Source organism: Fringilla coelebs, assembly GCF_963513975.1.
Source record: "Fringilla coelebs genome assembly, chromosome: Z".
NCBI lineage: Eukaryota > Metazoa > Chordata > Aves > Passeriformes > Fringillidae > Fringilla > Fringilla coelebs.
In genome coordinates this window covers 51,619,340-51,635,194 of record NC_140031.1, presented here as the reverse complement: position 1 = coordinate 51,635,194, position 15,855 = coordinate 51,619,340, and the positions used below count along the sequence as shown (strand labels likewise).

The following is a 15,855-nucleotide window of genomic DNA, read 5'->3' as shown; positions in this document are numbered from 1 at the left end:
GTGCTGATGTGCCAGAAACGTTCTAGATATCCCACTTGCATGTGAATTCCATAGTTTGCAGAGTTATAGCTGTGGAACTGTGGTTCTGAATCCTGCCAGCTAGAGTATTACTAGGTACTTTAGTAAAAACTGGTATTTTCATCTGACCAAGAAAGCAGAAAAGTACTTCAAGTGAGCAGCAGAATGAAAAAAGCTGTAGTCCAAGAGAGTACAGTTAACAAAAGAGAGTACATTTTACTCTCCAGAAATGTCAAGCTCAAAAAGAGACTCCATAAATGAACCCAGCTTTTAAAGCAGGACCTCACAGACAGGTGCAATGGAGAAACACTGACCCAGCCTTAGCATGGGTTCCTGTTCATGTCCTGCCTTTTATGATTTATTTCATTGACCCCTCTCAGGTACATCCTGATAACATGGTCTCCATGCAAGTCAGCTCCCCTTTTATTGGTTTAGTTAAAATGCCTATTCTGATATTTTTGCAGTTGGGCTTTCTTTTCACCTGCCGCTTGTGACCTTCTATTGATCTTCCACATCAGGGTGCAAAAATTCCAGGATGAGGTAGTAAACCAGTCTCAGTAAACATGTTCATGTTCAACTGTAGAGACTGGTCTGAGTAATTTTGCATCTTGAAAAAAACAAAAAATTTATGATTTATGTATTTTGATGTTACTGAGTACTGTTTAATGCAAAGGTAAATGGTATCTCACAATAGATCAACCCTCAGAACACCGGTACCAGAATGCCAACTGCGAGTGAATGCTCGGTGGGCTAAATATACCCAAAGTCATCTGAAGCTCCAAAAGTCATAAGGCCTGATGCTCTTCAGTTATGCTGCTATAAATCATCCCCCTTCAACAGACTTACTGCCAATCTGTAGCAGTGTGAATAAAAGGAGAACCAAGCCCTTAATCTTTGTGTTCTTGGCACCAGCCTCCTCCTGATTTCGGCACATGGACTCTCTTCCGAAGGCAGTCTCACATGATCAGTTGCAAACAAGAGCTAAGTCCACACAGGTGACTCAATTGACACCCTGAAGGTCTGGATGCAGAAAGTCAGACAGAAATTATCCAGGAACCGCATATTTAAACAAGGAGATTAAGCTAGATCACTCTGCAAAAGTCTCAGCAGCTTCAATTACCTTTGGAAACATCTATTCTTAGTGAATTGGGCCCTTATATTACCCCCTAGCCATAGTCCTTTCTCCCTCTATAGTATTGATTTAACTTTCCCTCTAATTGTCTAATTAGATTGCTATAGCTGTTAATAGGATAGCGTGCAGATATCTTAACCTCTGAGATTCTAATGACTTGTGCATATTAGTCCAACTATCAAATACTGATAGTATTGAATCTCTGTCTTTGTTTTAAACCTGAAAAAAAAACCTCTTTGCATTTTACAAGTGCACTTCAGAACAAGCTATAGTTTCAGAAGTGCAGCCTTTCTGAATCATTATCTGTGCTCATAAGCACTAAGTGCTTTTACTCTGCCTCTGTTACTTGATTACGGCACTCCAAATGAAAAGTTTTTCCAAATAATGGAAGCACCTAAACCAGATTTTTTTAAAGTATGTCTATTTGATTTTTACATGTTTTCTTTAAACAAAGACATTTGAAAGGTGCTATGTGTACAGTTATTTGGATGCTTTATTTTAAAACAAAGGCAGAATTGGTTTTTCAGATGTTTTTGTATTAACCATTATTAACACAGAGGTACTGGCCACATCTCAGATGTGCTAAAGCCTCGTTAAATTTTAACAAATTTTTTTTGCAAGTTAAGAGTGGTAAAAAATGGTGTAATGGGGAAAAAAGGCCCACTATATGTTGAGAACTATATATTGTATTGAAAGTGCTTGATAATGGCTGTGTGTGAGAGGGCCAGGACTGGGTTGCCTGCCACTTCAGTCTTTTCTCTCTTTATGAAAGAAACTTAAATAGGTCATACATTTGTGGTGCTGCTCTGCTCAGAGGTGAAATTCACCCTGTGGGACTGACTATTCAGGACATTGTGATACTGCTTACAGGAGCAGTACCACTGCCTAGTAGTGTTTGCAAATACAGCTCTAACACAACTGGGATGGGCTATTAAGGTTTAATCTGCTCCTGCCCTGCTTCCTCAAAATCCAGTGGAAGAAAGTTTGTCTCAATTAGCTGTGTAAGCTTGCTTCTCAGTGTGTACTAGACTAATACATTAGTAACAGAGAGAACAAATATACTGATTCCTTGTATTTGTGTGGAACCCCTCTCTACCTAGTGACCATCTGGTACACATTAATAGCTTCATGAAGCCTTAACTTTCCATTACCAGGAAGTTCTTCGTGTATTGGCAACATATGGTTCAAGAATTTTTTTTTCCCCCCTGAAAAATGTGTCCCTTAAGCATATACTTCCTCTAGATTTCTGTATTATGAAATGTTTTTCTTTAACTATACTTAGAGCTTTTCCCTAGAACTCTTCTTTTAAGCACATTTAAAAGTGCAAGTGTCTGGAGAGAGATATAGGTATATAAATGCATATCAAACACAGGCATAAAATATGATTGCTGCTTGGCAAGATTTTCTTCTCTTTTACCCCCTTATCAAGCAATGACTAATTGTGTTCTTATGCTGAGTGCAGCACTATGTGTAAGCTGACCAAGTACTGTACACATTATTGTTGTTGCTGAATGGGGTATAATCTTGAAGACTGGAACCCCATGAATGTTTGCACTGTGGTTTAATCCTTAGGGAAAAGAAAACATGAAAATTCCATAATTTCTATTTTCTAGCCTGTTCTCTGCCCTGTTATTTGTTTTGTTCCTTGAGGACGAGCATGGGAGTTGACAAGCGTAAAATAGTGAATGCTTTCAGGATCCAGCATATTCTTACTTCAAGAAGGAGATGTGTTTTCAGTTGCTGGACCTCTACCAGTCCCTGCAGGACTGCTGTGGAGCAGACAGCACATTTGGATTGGAGTTCAAACAGAGTCCTCTCTCTGTGTGCTACCACTGTCCCCAGCCATGATGGGGCTTATGGAAACCTTTTAAAAATGCATCACATTTGGCTTCTGTATTTGGGTGACATTCAAAAAACTCTGTCTTAACAAAACACAGCATTTAATTTGCTGCTTTAAGAAAAGATGGTGGGGAGAAAACACACTTTCTACCATGAGAGGGTAAAATATAATCCACTGCCCTTGTCAGTATAAAACCTTCAGACTGAGCTAAATTGTGTTAACAATTAGTTGTAGTTGAAGGGCGGCATCATGGTGAGAACACTGTAAATTTAACCAATTTTCCTTTCTAAGCATGCAAGTTAAAGGAGTTCATTGTGACCATGTCCTACACTATACATAGTCCCAAGTGTTCCCCTATATAATTCAATTCAGTAAATCAAAATGGCTCCTCAAAAACTTACAGAGGAGCACAAACATTTTTTTACTCTAAAGTCATTAATATTCATTAATGATATGATTCTTTAAATCATATCATCTTAATAGAGTTGCAGCATTTTGCTGACTTCGTCACTAGTTCAATGCCATGAAGCTGGTGAAAGGGCTGGATAAAAAGAATCATGTGGGTGCATCTGAAAGCTTGGGGACATTACTGGCCAATATTTAGATTTTTGATTGTTGGAGTAGAATTGAAGATCTAGGTTCATCATCTCATTCTAGACTTCTGAGAGCTGGCGCTGTATGGCTTTAGAAGCCATTTAAAACAGCATTTTTAAGATGCAGCTTTCAAAAGCTTAGTGGTTATCCAGGAGCTGTTTAAAATAAACTACAGAAGCACAGGCTCTACCTGCCCAACTCTGTGCCTTCTGTGTGAGGCTTAAAGTTCAGCTCTTTGTGTTGATCTGTCTCTGCCCCAGTGAGTCTCAAATTATTTTTCTGAGCAGTGAAGCAAGATCAAGGAAAGGAGCAGGGAGAGTGTCCCTGCTAGGGCAGCCTGTAGCCTGGTGATTGGACTCCTCTCCAAGTGAGATTCATCTAAGGAAGGAAAATTAATTTGCTGGGCTGTTCAAAAGGAGACAGGAGAAAGGAGGGCTGCTGTCAGTCTGTCTAGTGTTATCTGACGAAAAATGTTATATGCCATTCTGTCTGTGAATAATCCAATTCTGTTAGTTTGAGCATGTGTCAAAAATGCTTTTTTTAATGGGCTTCTTAAGAAAAATAGGTAGGGGGATATAGTTCCTACACATCAAATTAAGGAGGCCCAGAACTCCTTGAATCCTGATGAAAATAACTCACTTTTTCACATGTGCCAAAAGGAAAATTTCAGAATGGCTATGAGGTCAAAATGTTACGGTGTGGATAGCTTTTGGTGCCCTCTCCCCAAAGCAGCTGAGCCACTGGAAAGTCCATGTGGGAGCTGTCTTCCAGAGGCAGTAGGCTCCAAGCATCTCAAGCATTTTAGGCGCTGATGTGCTTTTCAGGTCCAGCTGCACGGAGTGTATGAGTCTGCACACATGCTGTTGTCCCATCCAAGCCACATTTCAGATTGTGCTGTGTTTCCAGTGGGGCAAGTTCTGTAAGTGTGCTGTTTGTTGGGGTGTATATGATATGCAGGAAGCAGATCAGTCTTGTTCAGGGCAACAGTAACAGTGTCTAGAGCATTTGTAATGGAAAAAAGGCATGTGAGACCTCAGTCTCAGCTGCTGCTGGAGTCACGGGTTCTTGGGCAGATCCACGTGGTGAGGCACCGTCTGCCCTGTCGCTCTGAGTAGAAATGGTGCTCAGTCTTGTGCTTATTTCAGAGCCATTTTGGGCCATCAGCTCAGGCAGGACCAATAGTGATGGTGCAGCGGGAGTGAGCAGCTGGCCCGGGACATTTCCCGTCTGGAGAGGAGAGGAGTGCCGCAGTGTGAGCACAATGGTGTTAGGCAGTCCTTCGTCCCCCTGGGGACATGAGTGCCTCATGATGTCACCATTTTGTTGTTCTTCTGGCATTCCCATTCAGTTCCAGCCATTTGGACATTGTTCTGTTCTACATTGATTTTTTTATTTGCTTTTTGACTGAGCCAGTATCAGACAGCATGGGCTGACACTTCAGTTTCAGTCAGGCGTGTGTGCTGAATCCAGCCAAAGGATGCTTGACTCAGATGAAGTGTGCTTACCCTCTTTCATATGCATTTAACTCTGCCAAGAAGCACAGAACCGCCAGCTCAGTGGCAGCACCTTTTAGCACCCTGATCTGGAAGGTTCAAATCCCCTCTTCCTTCGGAGTCACATTTTAAAGGACTTTTGAAACATTGCTCAGCCTAAGGCAAGATGTTCACCTGTCACGGAAGCAAAGCAGTCTGTACGTCCCTGAGCATGGGGAGGTAGCGTGGTAAGTGACTAATGAGACTTGTCTTCCCTACCTGTATTTATAATGTGAACAGGACACTCCAGTTCCCTAGTCCCAAGCACCACCACTTCTGGCTCTCGCGCCCGACAGGGTTATGATGCTAGGGGACGCATGCTGGATTGGAAGGATCCGCTTGATTCATCTGAAAATACAGATCCATATGTGGCAGTTTCATCCCATAATCATCAAGACAAGAAGGGTAAGGCCTTGGAAATGACATCCTGTGGTGAGGAGGGAGGGGGAGGAGGACTAAAGTGTAACTGCTTCCAGCTGGCTCAGAGTAACATGTAATGAAACTCCCGTGCTATAATTAAAAGCTTATCGTAAAGTCTGAAACTAAACAGCCAATCTTAGAGTCAGTCCTAGATAATTCACTGCCTGAGGAAACCACACAAAACAAACAGAAGTGTATGCCTTTATAGAGAGTTTTGTGCATGTATATGGGAAGGAGGGAAGCGGGGGATTTAGCTCTCTTTAAATTTGATCTGCCCTGTTCTCTGACAAAGCAAGATCCATGGCTTCCTATTGTTCTCTGAATTCCCAAGGCAGCACAACTGTTCTCAGCTAATGTCACATTATTTCCATCTCTCAACAACCACAGAATCATGAAGTGCTTTGATTTGGAAGGGACCATTAAGATCATCTTATTCTAACCCCCCCTGCCATGACCCAGAAGGACTTTCCACTTGACCAGGTTGTTCCAAACTCCATTCAACCTGACCTTGAACGGTTTCAGGAATGGGCCATCAACAACTTCTCTGGGCAACCTGTTGCAATGCTTCACCACCCACCCTCAGAGTAAAGAATTTCTTCCTAATATCTAATTTAAACCTGCCCCCTTTCAGTTTGAAGCCGTTTCTCTTGCCCTATCACTACATGCCCTAGTAAAAAGTCCTCTTCAGCTCTTATATGTCCCCCTCTAGGTACTGGAAGGCTACTAGAATGTCTTCCCAGAACCTTCTCTTCCTCACCCTGAGCAACCCCAGCTCTCTCAGCCTGTCTTCAAAAGAGGGGTTCTCCAGCCCTCTGATCATCTTTGTGTCCCACGTCTTTCCTGTGCTGGGGACCCCAGAGCTGGACACAGCACTCCAGGTGGGGTCTCACATGAGAAGAGCAGAGGGGCAAAATCCTCTTCCTCACGCTGCTGCCCACGCTGCTTTGGATGCAGCCCAGTATACATTTGGCTTTCTGGGCTGTGAGTTGCCATGACTCAGGTGCTTTGCACTTGGCCTTGTTAAACCTCAGGGTTCCCATAGGAATACTTCTCAATCTTGTCCAAGTCCCTCTGGATGGCGTCCTGTCCTTTGGGTGCATCAGTCACGCCACACAGCTCGATGTCATCTGCAAACTTCCTGCAGGCTCACTCTGTCATTGATGTCACTCACTATGTCATTGATGAAGACATTGGTCCCAAAATTGACCCCTGAAGGACACCACTTGTCACTGATCTGCATTCAGACCTCAAGCCATTGACCGCTCTTCTCTGAATAAGGCAGTCCAGGGAATTCCTTACCCATTAAATTGTCCACCCATCAAGTCCATCTCTCCCTAGTTTAGAGAGATGGATGTTGTGGGGAACCGTGTCAAAGGCCTTACTGAAGTCCAGGTAAATGACATATGCAGCTCTTTCCCTGTCCATTGATGCACTCTCTCCACCAGGTTGGTCAGGCAGTACTTGCCCTTGCTGAAGCCATGCTGGCTGTCTTGAACACCTCCCCGTCCTCCATGTGCCTTAGCAGAATTTTTAGGAAGATATGTTCCATGATCTTCCCAGGCACAGACATAATGGGACTGACAAGTTGATAGTTTCCAGGGCCCTTCTTTCTACCCTTTTTTAAGATGGGTACAATATTTCCCTTTTTCCAATCACCTGACTGCCACACTTTTCTAGTATCATAGACAGTGGCTTGGTAATTAAATCAGCCAATTCCTGGGACTCTGGGATAGATCTCACAATGTTCTGTAGACTTAAGTTCAGGTTCTTCAAGTGGTCCCAAGCCTGATTGTCTCTTACAGTGGGAGGGACTTTGCTCCCCCAGGCCCTGTCTTGTGGACCAAACACTCAAGAGGTGTGGGAAGAGAGGTTGCAGGAGAAGACTGAGGGAAAATTGTTGTTGAGTGCCTCAGCCTTCTCCTCATGCCAGCCTTGCTTGCCAGGTGGAGTACATCTTCTTCAACCTTCCTTTTCTGGCTGACATACCTGTAGAAGCCCTTCTTGTTATTCTTGGCATCCCTTGCCTAGTTCAGCTCCAGCTGCACCTTGACCTTCCTGACCCCATCCGTACACAACCAGACTGTGTTCCTATACTCCTTCCATGATACCTGTCCCTTCTTCCACCACCTGTGCATTTCAGTTTTGCCCTTTAGTTCGGCTAGCAGGTCCCAAAACAGCCATTCAATCTCTTGTCTTTCTTGTCCAGTTTCTTTCACCTGGGTTTCATTAGCTCTTCCCTCTTGGGAGATATCCTTAAAGATCTGTCAGCTCTCTTCTGCTCCCTTGTTCTTGAGGGCAGTTTCCCAGGGGGTCCTACTGACCTTCTTGAAGAGCTGAAAGTTCGCTCTTCTAAAATGCTGAGTCCTGGCTTTACACTTTGCCTGACCCATATGCCTGAGGAGTGTGACCTCCACCAGTGCATGATCACTGCAGCCCAGGCTGCTGCCACTTGTGGCATCACCAATCAGTTCACTGAGCTGGTGACCATCAGGTCCAGTATCCCAGTACAGATAAGGAAACCCTGCTCCAGTTTAACTGTCGGGAGTAGTCCAAGTCACTGGTCCTCAGTGCCACTGTCTTCAGTGAGACCTGGGCAAAAAATTCCTTTTAGAGTTTGCTCATTACTGTACATTAAAAGATGCATAAATGACTACTCATGGAGAGGTTCTGTGTTTTGTTTTTCACATACTAAAAGGTTGGGATTTAAGTGTCATTTCACAGTACTCAGACCCGTGCTGAAGAGCAGGGATCTAATACAAGTCCTGTCCTTTGCCCTCCATTCCTCCTTTGCCATATATACAGAGAATTAGGCAGAGAATTGCCAAAATTTGCTGCTTGAACATAGAGAAGAAGAACCTTTTCTCCCATGTAGAGGTGATGGTGCCCCTCATTGCATCTTGACCCTCATCATTCTTTCAGCTCCTTTTAAGCTGTATCTCAGACTTTATTATGGTTCCTTTTAAACAGGGGAGTTACGTTCAAATAGCTCCACTGCCTAGAGAGATCTGAATCCTTGTTATTCTTCTCCAGGGTGTTCTTAGATCTCTTCTTTCAATCTCTGTTGAAGATGTTTTTCTCTGTGTGGACTAATTAAGTACTCAGTGTGTCAGAAGGAAGATGAGTATGAGCAAAACTCACTTGCTGAGTGGTTAGGGCACTCACCAGGGGCAGGAACACATGAGTTCAGTTCTTTCTGCTACGAATACTTGATATAAAACACTTAAAATATTAATTGAAATGTGGATTCCTGTCTCTATTGTTCATGCATTTTATATGAAAAACTCATTAGACAAAAGCATCGGCTGTTCCTAGAGAAGCTACTGGCATGCCTGATGCTTTGCGTTGTCTGCCCAAACTAGTAGGTTACAGTTTCTCCTATTCTTCCCCCTCCATCTGACCCACTGAATCTTGAATTCTTTGCATTACTTGTAGAGGCTTTCAGCAAGGAGTGATGAGCCCATTAACATCACAGAACAGTCTTCAGCAGAGCTACATGAACAGCTGCTGGTGGTCTGGACCCTGACTGTGACCTCAGTGCCTGTCACTCATTACAGCCCCAGATACACAAAGCCTCCCATAGTCCAGGGGTATCCAGGGTTTCTCACTGAATGCCCCAGGACTGACCTCAAAGAACCTTCACAGTCCCTTACCATAGAGGCAGTGGGCATCACCTGGCTGGCCCAGCAGAGACAAAGCCAGAAGCACTCTTCCAGTTGAGGAGGTTGGTCAAATTAGGCAGGAGATAATATGGAAAATATTAATCTAGTATCCTTGGCTTTTAGTCTTATTGTCAGAAAATTGAATATGAAGATTTAAACTCCCACAAACAGAGGATGTAAACTTGTCCCCCACCTCCCAGCTAATTAGCTCTTCCTACAGAAAAAAAAGGAAAAACTACCCCTGTTTGAACAATTTCTTTGAAGAGCATCATCCTGTAGATTCTAGGACATTCTGGGAGAATAACTGAAAAACCTAAACCAGAAAAGTGAATTTCTAGAACCTGATCAGTCTTCCCTGTTTGTTAAGAACAGAGCCTCTTTGCAGACCTGGGGGCTGCTGAACCTCGGCAGAGACACAATTTCAGGTGGCTGCAATACTCAAAACCTTAACTTCAGATGCAAGAGAGTGACAGTACTGAAGATGAAACCTCACATTCTAATTCCAGTTTAAGCTCAGTTTGAGATATCTTCTCTTTTTAATTCCTTGTCCCTTGCTCTTCAATTGTAGAAATACAATTAAGAAAAAGGGTTATCACTTACATTGCGGAGGGAAGGCAGATAAACCTGCATGCCCTCCTTCAGATGGCATGTGATTTACCTAGCACTCCTATTCCTCCCAGCAATATCTATGATAATAATGCTGACAGACAAAAAAATGAGGATCTTTTCTTTGTCCAATCTGTTGGTAACACCTGTTGTACAAAGTACTTCAGGCAAGAGGACATTTCTTAGAAAATCCAGTGTTTCCACTTCTGAAAATAAGCGGTATCTTTCTCTTGTCTACCCTGGAAGGAAGGAAGGAAGGAAGGAAGGAAAGGATAGAGGGATGGATCCTTGAATACATCTCCTCTGCTGCTGCCAGACAAGGCAGCATTTTAATAGCACTGTTTGTTGTGTGTGGGTCCCTGCTTCACAAGTCTTCTGAAAAGCAATGCTTAATAGATGGAAAACTGGCTCTTAAAAGCATCTTGTATGCCACTAGCAGCTTTCAGAAGAGCATGCAGTGAAAATATTAATAAATTTATAGCTGTTGAATTCTAATCATTTTCGCTTCAATTCCCTGACTGATGAAGTGGCTTACATTCAATATTTCCCTCCCCAGGGAGTGATGGTTACCAAAGAGCCTTATAAGTACTTGACGGGGTCATTTAAATACCGTGCATCCTTTGATGCCTAATGGTGAATATTGGCAAAGCTGGAAGCAGTCTGCACCCATCCAAGCAATGGCGGCAGAGGTGACCGCATGGTTGTCCACCATGACCATCCACTCGTGTGTTGTTACTCCCTGCCTTGCCCAGTCAGAGCCAGTTGGCTCCAGCATTCTATTGAGTTGTTGTTTTAAAAGGGCAAAGCAAGGAGTTCTTACACAAAATTAAATCAATAAATGTTGCACTTACAGTCCTTTTATCAAGATTTTGTTTCCACTTTTGCTGTGATTTCTTTTGCTTTCACACATTCACAAAGAAAAAATTTTTTTTAAAATATTTTCTCCTTGTTTTGCAAGGTTCTTTGTGTTTTTCTTCATTGGTTGTGTCTATTCCTTTGAGCAGTGTTTTCTTTCTTTTTCTGCACTCACAAATGGCTCCTTACTGATTATACTAATTGTATAAGAATCCACTTGCTGTTTTCTTTACTGTAACACGGTTGCTTTGATGATGTCACATCCATCCATATGCTTCACTCTTAATTCAGTGCAGGCATCTTGGGGAATATCTGTGGGGGTGTGAAGACAGGGTTCTTTAAAAGGGTTGACTCATGGGAATGTGACATTTGTGTGCCACAGCTTTAGTAGCTAAATATACTCTGGGACTGTTGTTTCTGAGCTACATCACATTTCTTGCCAAGATGAAAATGTGTAGTCCAACCCATAGAGTGGGAATTGTGCATTGCCATCGCATTGGCATTTTCATTTTGGCCATTAAGGAATATGCCCTTTATATTGCAGGCAAAAAAAAAAAAAAAAAAAAGAGAAAAAAAAAAAAGAAAAAAAGAAGCTGTGATTGGGCAAATTACAACCCTCTTTTCTATTCTCCTCCCATCTCCCCAGAACACTAAATTAAACTAAACTGAAAAAAACCCCAAAAGAACAGCACATGTTCTAGAGTATGTTTATGTTTTGTTTTCTTTCTTGCTGTGTTTTAGTGTTAATTTAATTGTGTTTCTCACCTCTGTTGAAACAGTTTCCCTAACCTTGCTGCCTAACCTTCCCCCCTGCTGCCATTGTACTTGGTGTTCCTCCTCCACAGTCGGAGTCATGAAGCTCCTCCTGTGGAGCGCTCCAAGGCTTTACCCTCCACACCCCAGTAGTGCCGTAGCGCTGCGTCCCTCCGTAGCCGCCTACTAACGAGGGGGGAGTAGAGATGTACAGCTCTTTGACAGGGCCTCTGTGAAGAAAGCAAACTGATTTTCTTCAAGAGTAGCTGGCCCCTGTCCCTCACTACGCTGCTGCTCTTCTCTGCTGCCTCCTGTCCTTCCTGCCTCCATTCAGAAACGCCTCATGCTTTTCTAGTGCTGGGTTCCTTAGTGCCAATGTAGCCAACAGCTCCATTTTCTCACACATTCCCTATCTGCCAGAAGTCTGTGCCTGTTAATCACTGTTTTGATGGATTGGTTGAAAATTCAGGTTATGATTTTGAATACATCTCCTTTTGTGGTTCTGCTACAGCTTCTTCTTCACAGCATTCAGGTGGAAGTGGCTGAGCTGGGCACTGAACAACAAAAGCGTAGTGGTTAGCAGTCTAATGTTTGTATTCTTGCTTGGCTCAGCAGCCCTTAGGTGAAGATTGTGAGTGGTATCACCTTTCCTTAGCAAGCCTTTTGTTGATATCCATGTAACTAAGGTAAAAAGCTCATTAGAAGTGGGATGTGATGAACACAGTTGACAGAGTCAAAAGTTGCTGGTTTATTTGGATATCAAGAGGGTTCCTTTAGAGACGGAATCTGGTCTAGCAGAATCTGGCCTATTATTTTATAGATTGTATAATCTATATAAGTATTATCAGTTACTGCAGCTCTTCCTCTGGTACATCATTAACAATAGTAAAGTCCTCAATTTGGCAAGGGCTGTGCTCCTGGGGAGCCCAAGAGCCACTCCTTTAAAAACCTGCCTCCAGAAGATATTTCATATTGTACACAAGTGGCAGTGTTACTAAATTTTACTGTGATTATCACTACTTGAAAGATTTGCCAAGTGCTGACAATGCTTGTCTCTGGAGAGTCTGCAAATGTTCAGGCAGATTCTGCTGCAGTGAGAAAAAATTATAAGAAACTTCAGGTACAGTTATGATAACGAATGTAAAGTGCTGATATAACAAGATACTTTACAAGTAGACATGAAATGAGTGGGGAAAAAATCTGTGGCAAAACAAAACTTCAGACTTTTTTTTTGCATAAATTAAACAATTAATATTCATCACAGGAGAGCTGAGTTTTGCACCAAGAAGTACATTTGCAGAGTATGCTTTTACACAAAAGTATTGTTATATGCTAATATGTACGAGGATCTAGAAGATTCAAAGCAGTTTCTATATCAGAGAAAACAGAGGAATGTTATGATGTTGTTGACATTATGTAATAAATCAGATGAGGAAATAAGGGATTGAAGTGTCACAAAAAGTCACAAAACTTAGGTTTTGAATCAGTGTTTGCAAGTCTGAGTAGAAAGGCTTGGGCTTTCAATGTGTGGAGGTGGAACAAATACTCAGTACTTCATCAGTGCCATCATCCTGACCCTGCCAGAAGGAACTGATTGATCCTAAAACAAGTGTCAGTCTAGTGGGAGGAGTTGCACCATAGGCAGTTCTGCCTGGATGGGATTAGGGAGAGATGTATGTGGATCTGGGAGGAAACTATGCAAACACTGCTATTCTTTCCCGTATCTCAAACCACTGTTGCACAAATATAAAACAGTTACAAGTACTCTGCAGATCACTACGTTTCAAGTGCTGAGGAAACAATGAAAATTGAATCAGACCAGATCCTTTCTTTGCTATGCGTTAACGTTTTTGCCCAGAGTCTAGTAAGTTGTGAGAAAGGGAGCAGAGAATTTGCTCTGATTCTATCTGTGGTTCTGTAGCATGTGGCTGAGATTTGGGGTGAGAGGAATGTTACTCAGAGCTGTAGTGGCTCACAAAGTGATTTTACCTCGGCAGCACGACACAGGATTTAGTTAATTTAAACTTATATAGAGCTACATCTAGATTAAAATGTACTGACTTCTCATGAGGATGAAAACAGAGGTTGGTTGGATGAGTCTGTACTAAACAAATCTCTGTAGATTTTGTTCTGAAATGTTCTTAAGTAAATTAGCATCAGCTTACTGTAAACAGAGGGAGGCCTTATTTATATACTGGTTGCTTGGTTGAAAATTTTTTTTAAAATATTTTTTTTAGAACAAACAACTAACCCTATATTTGCCTAAAATGCCTCTAATGAACAATTTGTCCAGGAACTGGATGTCCCATAAACTAATCCCAGCATACCTACTGTGGAGCACTGTTTCAGCACCATATCAGATAAAAACCTGAAAGCCATGGTTAGCATTTGAATGGGACTAAATTTCCCAACATAGTTTTTAGTGGCCAGATACCTGAGTCACTAGACCAGGCTAATAACTCACAAAGGTGCCAGAAGATTGATGATCTCACCACACTGGAATGGCTGGTGTCCTGTGACATGCACCAGGAGGGCTCTGCAGTCAGGATTAAGGGAACACCAGACTTGTCCAGAGAAATGACACTGATCCTTCTTCTGTTCTGTCTTGCATGTGTGAGCTGTCTGCTCCCACGGCTAGAGACAGCTAATCATCTCAGGTTACATCCTCAAGTTCAAACTGTGACAGTAGTAAAGTAGATGCTAATTAATAAAATGGAAATTGTATATAAAATTCATGAAAGAAGAATGCTGGAAGGATGTTTCTGACAGCAGACTTTCTTCAGACTTTTTTAATGATATTTTAGTAAGTTTCTCTGGGAACAAGAGTGAAGGGACAGAGCATTCAGAAAAGATGTCAGGAGCTAAATCCCTAAGCCGGGCAACATCTTTAAGCCAATTTTAGTCAAACACAGGGTTATAATAGAGTATTGGGCAGTGATTTACTGTTCCTTCTCTGTGACTAAGCCTGCATTTCAAACTTTATGTAAAGAAAGCTCCAGCTCATTTAGTCACAGATTTTCTATAGTGGCCATCTGAAAGTGTAAGGAAAGGAACAGATTTAACTGCAAAAGACAGGCAAGGATGAGGAAATCAAGATAATGGTGGGGTTTATTCCAGCACACACCAACTGCCTGTGCCACACTTAAAGAAATGCCTATACTTTAGCACTGACACTCACTTAACATTTTCAGAATTCAAAACATTTCTGCATTTCACTAACAGTACAGATTTCAGATTTAACTAGCAGAAGTGGAAACATTGAGTGGCAAGATTAGAACCAAGAGCCATTTGCTGTTTAGTAGCAAAAAAAAAAAAAACTGCGTCATTGGTAACAGAAGAGGTTGTATTGATCTGGTTATGAAAACAGAGCTTCTCTGCTCCCACATTAGATCTTACAGATGAATGGTGAAGTTTAAAATAGATGTTATCAAATGTGGCTTCTGGAAACAGCAGGTATCCTTGACCCGTAATTGTCCACCTGCATAGATTTCAAGTCAGGCTATCCATTTCCAGGCTGCAATGAGCTGTAGAGGCTTGTCTTACTAAAAGAGGGGAAAACTGTCATTGCCCCAGGACCCTGATGTGCTTTTTCAATAAAAGAGGCCACATCTAATTTGTCAAGGCAGCTGCTCAGGGTTCAGGGCACTAGAGCTATTGTGTGGTGGACCAGATCCCCAGCTGCATTCATGCTCTGTCACCCGGTGAGGATGGCTCAGTGGAGGAGCACAGACTGCCTCGTGCTCTGCTTTGACCTTTGCAGCACTGACATATTTATCAAGAGCTGGGAATTCGCTGTAGGGTGTGCTTGTTCCACAGAGCCGCTGCTCTATCTAGAAACAGCAAGGCATAGCTGGTGGACAGGTTAGCCAGTTTCATTTTTGTGATGTTTATATTGATTATGAGGAGATGTTGTGCGAAATAAAGATGCTGAATTGGGAGGACATTCTGGCCCTTCAAGCAAGAGATTTCTAACACTGGTTTGACGTTCAAAGGGATTTAATAGCAGAAAATCTAGTAGCTGAAAGATATTTAAAGCACTTTTAGTTTTGTTAATGCCAGTGTACAATTAAAATGTCAATATGCTGTTAAAGATATTTGAAGAATCCATTTTTCTCATATAGGATGTGCCGAGTTTCAATTACTGTATTAATTAATAGTTCAGATGTGATGTGGTAATTTTACAATCACCTAAACATTGACGGTCCTGGCTCAGAGCACTGTTAATATGGTCTGTAAACTGTCAACTGTCTAATTACCTGACCTGTAAAAAAACACCACCTACATTTTTCTCATATTCATTAACTTTTAGTTAATGGCTATCAATATCTCTTTAATAATTATATAGGAAGGATAATATCTCTTTAATTATATAGGAAGGATCCAAATAATTTTTCCATTTTTCTTAGTTTTCTTGGACTGTAAAATAGGCACATTTAATTCCTTGTG

At 42.0% G+C, this 15,855-nt stretch overlaps 1 protein-coding gene across 3 annotated transcripts in view; it reads left to right on the top strand.

The window, feature by feature from the left end:
- SEMA6A (semaphorin 6A) overlaps positions 1-15,855 on the top strand; it is a 119,367-nt gene that overhangs the window by 85,691 nt on the left and 17,821 nt on the right. For 2 of the 3 annotated variants that reach the window (XM_084225534.1, XM_084225536.1), the window contains one exon: positions 5,357-5,521. The exons of the other annotated variant lie outside the window; for it this stretch is intronic. In XM_084225534.1, the coding sequence (XP_084081660.1) occupies positions 5,357-5,521 (165 nt within the window). The remainder of the gene's footprint in view (positions 1-5,356; positions 5,522-15,855) is intronic. 3 annotated transcript variants of the gene reach the window in all.